The sequence below is a fragment of the Macrobrachium rosenbergii genome, chromosome 17 (assembly GCF_040412425.1).
Source record: "Macrobrachium rosenbergii isolate ZJJX-2024 chromosome 17, ASM4041242v1, whole genome shotgun sequence".
Classification (NCBI taxonomy): Eukaryota; Metazoa; Arthropoda; class Malacostraca; order Decapoda; family Palaemonidae; genus Macrobrachium; species Macrobrachium rosenbergii.
Window position 1 is genome coordinate 28265765 of NC_089757.1, and position 7500 is coordinate 28273264.

At 40.5% G+C, this 7500-nt stretch overlaps 2 protein-coding genes across 2 annotated transcripts in view; one reads left to right on the forward strand and one right to left on the reverse strand.

Annotated features, from left to right (window-relative positions):
* The window catches only part of LOC136847816 (DNA-binding protein inhibitor ID-4-like), a 24849-nt gene extending 18361 nt beyond the window's left edge, over nucleotides 1–6488 (forward strand). Inside the window, exon 2 of the mRNA XM_067119746.1 lies at nucleotides 5733–6488. Within this exon, the coding sequence (XP_066975847.1) occupies nucleotides 5733–5807 (75 nt within the window). The 3' untranslated portion in view covers nucleotides 5808–6488. The remainder of the gene's footprint in view (nucleotides 1–5732) is intronic.
* Nucleotides 1–7500, reverse strand: part of LOC136847818 (uncharacterized) — a 162514-nt gene that overhangs the window by 140282 nt on the left and 14732 nt on the right. The gene's annotated exons all lie outside the window — the stretch shown is intronic.

Here is a 7500-nt window from a genome sequence, read left to right on the forward strand (position 1 = left end):
ATTACCTATATCTACGGTGTTACAGTAAATAGAGTTATGTACTGATTCGTGTTTGTCTGTTTGAAGTTGGGGTCAAGGAAAAGTTAATTAGATTGTTAGATGGATACGGATTCGCATATAAATCCTTGGCATGTCTTTTTTAGTGTTCTGCAAAAGAAAACTATTGAGATGGTTACTTGTCTGTCCGTCCGTCCGCACTTTTTCTGTCCGCCCTCAGGTCTTAAAATCCACTAAGGCTAGAGGGCTGCAAATTGTTACGTTGATCATCCACCCTCCAATCATCAAACATACAAAATTGCAGCCCTCTAGCCTCAGTAGTTTTTATTTTAAGGTTAAAGTTAGCAATGATCGTGCGTCTGGCACCGCTATAGGTGCCAACACAGGCCACTATCGGGTCGTGGCTGAAAGTTTCATGGGCCGCGGATGAGAGCTTCATGGACCATGGCTGAGAGTTTCATACAGCATTATACGCTGTGCAGAAAACTCGACTGCGCCGAAAAAACTTCGGCGCATTTTTTACTTGTTTTTCCTCATCGACAGATGTGTAATCTTTCAGTGCTTCGACACAGCTGTATCGCATTCGGTGCTTATGCATTGTTAACTACGTGAATAAAAGCTCACGTGGATTATTTTTTAACTGTTTTACTGTGCTGTACAAGCTGCACAGTCTTACTGTGCTGTCATTTTACTTGTTTTACCGCAGTTGGTTATTGGCACAGAACTAACCACCAAAGTTCGCGATCGACAGCAGTGATTCACTAGCGAGAAGCTGTCCGTCACTGATAAGAACAGTGGTTCTTATCTCAAGATCTTTGAGAGAGAGAGAGAGAGAGAGAGAGAGAGAGAGAGAGAGAGAGAGAGAGAGAGAGAGAGCCCTTGTCGCTGGGCGACTGTGTGGAAGTCATGAGAAGTGCTGACAGGGGAACATCAACATATTGCTCTTGCCGAAGTGATAAAACAATTGATTATCCACGATGAAAGAGTTTTGGATACCTAAGCGATTTTGCTTCCTTTGTTTGGTCATCTCTCTCTCTCTCTCTCTCTCTCTCTCTCTCTCTCTCTCTCTCTCTCTCTCTCTCTCTCTCTCTCTCTCTTAGCTCGCATGCGTCATGCATGGGACTTTCCTTCCTGTTTTAAGACTTGCAATTCTAAGTTTTGCAGTGGCATTTTCACGTCATATTATCAGTTTAAGCTACGTTAACGAGAGAGAGAGAGAGAGAGAGAGAGAGAGAGAGAGAGAGAGAGAGAGAGAGAGAGAGAATAATAGCAAATCTTTAATCGTTCCTGGTTACTTTTATTTTGCTTGCTTCCCCTTAATTTTGCTGTTATTATTACCGCTGTGGAAACAAGACCACAGTCATATAATTTTAAGAAAGTTATTGGTCTATTTTCAAATAGGACTCTGACAAATACATCCCCATGGATTTGTTTACCCATTTTTGCGTCTCATGCGATTATGGGATTTTGCCATGACTTTCATTACTCTTATTATTACCAACGATAATGAATAGGTGGAGGTTAGAAATTGCCAGTCTCTCAGTACAAACAATATATCGTAAAATGTTATCGATGGATTTTCATCAAGTTTTCCGGAGGAGTGGCTCATGGACCGAGGAGAGTTGATAAGATTTGGCTTAGGTTCGGAAATCGAGTGCGGATCCATGACTTTTTATTTTATATTTTTTTGGGCATAGGCATAGATGTGCGTTTTCAAATTCAAATTCAAAACCTTTATTTCGGACATGAATGGTCATAAGCAAACATTCATAAACACATTACAAATCTCTAAAACGCTGAAAGGATAAAACGTACGAGAAATTATTAAGAAAGAGATGTGAAAATTATTATGTGGATTATGGAACTAAGTTAGTCTTCATGTTAAAAGGGCGTATACATAAGAGCTTTTTCTAGTTCTTTTCCACGTATCTGCCTTCCCAGCTCACTCCGCCTCTAGAGACAGTGTCACGCGAGTACTTTTCTGATATCTTAAGGATAGAGTAGAATATACAATTTAGGCCGAACGCCAAGCGCGGAGACCTATGAGGTCATTCAGCGCTGAAAGGAAAATTGAGAGTAAAAGGTTACAAAGGTGCAACAGGAGGAAAACCTCGCAGTTGCACTATGCAACAATAGTTAGAAGAAGGTGGAAAGTAAGATGGAAGAAAGAATATGAAAGGAGGTGCAGTAAAAAGAATGAAAGGGGTTGCAGCTAGGGGCCGAAGGGACGCTGCAAAGAACCTTAAGTAATGCCTACATTGCACCACATGAAGTGCACTTACGGCACTAACCCCCCTGCAGGGTCCGATATCTTGAAGCACCCTGCCACCAGACTGTGCTAAGCAAACCAGTATGGCGGTAAAATTGAAGTCACGTCCGTTTGTATTCCTGTGACGCCTGTTTATCAAACACTCGGTATATTGGTGTACAAAGCTTTGTGACAAGATGCCGATCTCTGTCAGATAACATGTTCGCCCGGCAGTCTTAATACCAAGGGTCCTTTCCTCATTTCAACCCCTCGCAGTTTATCTTTATATTTATTCAGTTTTTCGTTTTCTGTAAAAGAAAACTGTTGTGCCGGCTTTGCCTGTCCGTCCGCGCTTTTTCTGTCCGCCCTCAGATCTTAAAAACTACGGAGGCTAGAGGGCTGCAAATTGGTATGTTGATCATGCACCCACCAATCACCAAGCATACCAAATTGCAGTCCTCTAGCCTCAGTATTTTTCACTTTAAGGTCAAAGTTAGCCATAATGGTGCGTCTGGCAACGACACAGGACAGGCCACCTCTGAGCCGTGGTTAAAGATTCATGGGCCGCGGCTCATACATCATTCTACCGAGACCACCAAAAGACAGATCTATTGATTATACGCCGTAGCGGTTGTACAGAAAACTCGATTGCGCCGAAGAAGCTTCGGCGCATTTTTTACTTTTTTTATCATTCTTGGTGTTAGCACACTGCAGTCTGGAGTGTGACGGATGTGTTCCAGGATTTATGAAACTAAAATGAGAATCGAGGGTGAATGGGTTGTAAGCGGATTTGTTTACTGTACAGTACACCAGCGTGGCAGAGTTTGCATATTAAAAACCTTATCTTTATGCATACATACGTACATGCACATACACATACATACGAGAGGGAAGGAAGGAGGTGAATGGGATATAAAACAAAGCAATTTTGTCATTCATGACAGTTTTATGAATGGGTTTTATCTGCTGGTCGGAAAGTCATATAAGTTGGGGGCAGTTTGCTTCTTTGTTAAATTGGGATGAGGTCGTCGGATGAAACGCCCCTCTCTCTCTCTCTCTCTCTCTCTCTCTCTCTCTCTCTCTCTCTCTCTCTCTCTCTCTCTCTCTCCTAAGATATAATTCAAGGCTTCGAAATCCTTGGTCGGGGGAAACAAATGGCGTGAAATGATCTTCCAAAAAGCGACATCTGGATGCTGCATCTGGCCGGACGTCCTATTCCCTCACTACAGATGGCACTGGCCAACCCCCTCCCCCTCCCCCACAATCCCTTCTCCCCCACCCCTCCCTCCCTCCCCCCAACATTCCTCTAACACCATTTCTCCCTCACACCACTTGCCATAACGCCCACCTCCCCCTCCCCCTTTACAATATCAATACCCACCCACCCTCGGCCCACCTACCGCTATTTCCATGCATTTCCTTTCCTTCTCAACACTTGTCTTGATCGTTACGCATTTTGGGAATGATTGACGCACTTCATTACCTCTCTCTCTCTCTCTCTCTCTCTCTCTCTCTCTCTCTCTCTCTCTCTCCTCTCCACAAAAGTACATGATGGAAGTGTGACTAAACATTCCATGAAGACTTGTAATATCTCAGCTGGTGCTGTCATTTTGTCCGTCCCTAATTTGACTAGCGCATACCAATCTGCTTTACCTTATATATATATATATATATATATATATATATATATATATATATATATATATATATATATATATATATATATATACACATATATACATATATATATATATATATATATATATATATATATATATATATATATATATATATTAGAGAGAAGACAAAAATAATCAGGGAAAAAGTGTTTGAAAAAATCCGAAATTTTACGTCAATTTATGGTTCATAAAGCATTGCTTTGTGTGTTGTAATTATAAAATTGAATCATTCAATCTATTCCATGTCTGCTGGATGCCATTACTCAGTCACTTAAAGAAAGTATTGGAATTATTATGGTAATTATTAAGTCAGAAAAGTTCAGTCATCTTTTGAAGATTTAAATAAAACTATTAATTTCCTAACGTTTAGTAGCGCGGCATCTCTCTCTCTCTCTCTCTCTCTCTCTCTCTCTCTCTCTCTCTCTCTCTCTCTCTCTCTCTCTCTCTCTCTCATATACACACGCACAAATATAAATATATATCTCTCATAACAACTGGAAAACTAAAATACGGGGTGTAGGTCCTACACCCAGTATATATTTCATTTTTCACGTGATTATGAGAGATATAAACTCACAATATCAGATCAATTGATTAAAAATAGCACACACACATAGCCTATATATATATATATATATATATATATATATATATAATATATAAAACTACGCGCATGCATACGTAATGTCTTCCATGTACGCCCACGCCTTTTTGTTTGTTTTCGTCCTGACAATAATCATTATTCCCTCCACTTGAAAAGCTCCATTCATAATTCGCATCATTGTGGCTCCAGCGTTTTGTTGTGCATTGTAGGGCGAATGCCATGAGGACGAATTACCATACCTACGGTCGAATGTCAAAATGCCGTATGCAAAGCTTGGGGCGCCCGTCAACACACCCTTTTCCGTTTCAGTGAATAACATTCATGAAAGTTATGAATGTAGTAATGAATGGAGCCCAGCTTATCTCGCTTTGACCCTTGGATAGGAGAGAGAGAGAGAGAGGGGAGAGGTGGAAGTCAGGGATGGGAGCCCCTATTGCCCTACTTCCTAAGGGTCCGGAAGGGGGCGAACAAACATCAATTACAAGTGTGTCCTGTGTTGTCATCGATTCCAACCCCTTCCCGTCTCTCTCTCTCTCTCTCTCTCTCTGACCGTCTGTCTAGACTGATATATATATATATATATATATATATATATAATATATATATATATATATAATATATATATACAGTATATTAAATATTATATATATTATATATCCATATATATACATACACAATGTATAACAGTCTCTGTCACCTCGCTTGATTACAGACAAAGTCAAATGCGCATGTGTACTATAAAGAAATAAACTGGAAACAGCGCCATACAGTATTACTGGGTTTATTATCAGTGTCCAATTAGCGCGTTGCAAAATGTTGGGGACTTGACACTTCCTGGTAGATTCACAGACAATTGCAATTGGGGCATCCGCTTAGATGACTGAATTCGTTTTCTTTCTAATCTGCTATTAATATTATATAACAATGAATATTATATAACAATGGTGTCAGAAGTACTAGTGGTAAAATACAATAAAAAAAAGGTATACAAGCTTGTGTGTGTGTATGTGTGCATGCATTAATGAAAACATACATACAAACTAACATTATTTGCGTGGGTCTTTTAGTCTGCACACGAGAAAGTCTGTATGTCAACAATACACCTCTTATATGGCGCTTCCCTTTTCCCTATATTAATATTTAGCCCCCAATCCCTCGACAGTGACGTCACCGATATAAACAATCCTCTTCTTCTTCTTTCCAGAATCGCCGTGATGTCACCAAGACGACTAGCAGACTCACTAGTCCGATTCCACACACGCTTCCAGGGAGCACGTGAAGAGACGGATCGAATCGGCCAAAGTTCGTTTAAAAAGAAAATCAAAGGAAATTAAAGTAATAATGAGGTCGCCCCACTTCAAAAAAAGCACAAGTGAAATTAATCCCAAAGTTATGCCAAATTTATTATTTTTTTAATAAACAGGAGGGTGGTCTTTCAACGTCATCAAGAGCGAGGTTTCAAGTCCAGCCAAAGAGAGAGAGAGTGAGAGAGGAAAAAATTAATCTTGATGCCACTCGGGGACTGATTAAAATGGCCTTCTCCTGAACAGATGGGACAGAGAGGCAGAGGAGTTGAGGAGTTGATGAAAAAAAAAAAAAGAGGTGCTTTTACTATTTTTTTTTATTTCTCTGATCCCATAAGTTTATTGTAGTGATTTTTTTTATTAAGTGTGCAAACAAAGTACTGCAGATGAAAAAATGAAAGCCCTGAACTCTATCTCTATGACTAAGACAAAACTTTCGAGAGCACAGCCACTGTAGATCAGACGCTGCTTGAAAGGCATCATAGACGATACACGAGAATGACTGTGAAACTGTATTGCGCTGACGTTTTCCTGACTAGGGGAAAACCATGGATCTCTTTTTATTAGCATGTTTGTCCTCTGTCGTAACCATCCTCTCTGATGGGTGTCAATTTTGTTTGTTAAGGAATTTATATAGATTTATTAATTGTAGAACTGTACCGGATCTTCCGAAAGATTCAGAGAAGGAGGATCCGGTACTCTTCATGTTCCTGTACTTATCGTTTCCCCTTTCCTTTTTACTATTGGAATTCATCTGACGACGGTCTTTCAGTGATCGAATCTACTTAGATCTTTTTTTTTTTCAAATTAGTCGGCTTACGTTGGTTCTGTACGCATGGCATAACTTGGCCAATATAAGCATATAGGTTTACAAATCTCATTCATATTGATAAATGATAAACAATATGAATTTCTACGTTATAGGAGCGCCTGTATGAACGTCATACTATTTTTACATTTTTTGACTCTGTCACTGCAAGTATTTTCCTTATTGTTGTCTCTAACATTCAATTTGCATTGATGCTTTTAATGAATGGCCTCCCTGCCATGAACAGTGGAGCTGCTGTCATTGTCATAGTTCTCAACTGACTCATTCTCATCCCTCCCAACGACCCCTTCTTCACATACCAACGTAAACCCGGGGATATACCCGAGGGGCTCCACGACACACAGAAGCAGGTGGCATAGAAGGCCCACTGGGGCACTGAGACCTTTCGCCCGCTGGCGCCACATGTCTTCAACAGCGCATTTTTCAGCGTGATCCATAACACCACACTGATTTTTTTACGACACATTTTCTCTTGTTCCCTTTTTTTTTTTTTTTATTCCTGTATCTCAGCCCAACTTGTTTGTCTATCTCTCAGCTCCCTCACTTGAGAATCTTGCTATTCCAGCTATGTTTTCAGTGTTTTTCTCCTCTTTTATTCTAACTTCCCTTAGACCCCTCCTGTTGGCTTCCTCCCGATTCTCTTTTACATCGCCTTTCCGACCCCTTCGTCGTCTCTCCTGCTAACTGCTGTTGCTTCTTCTGATCCTGCTCGTGTTCCTTCTGCTGTGTGTCGACACATGTTGATCCTAATAAACCATTCGGTGAAGCCAGTTTCGGGAAACCATATGGTTGCCAACTGCTGGGGAGCAGATGGCTCCTCTTCCCCTGCATGTGGTCCG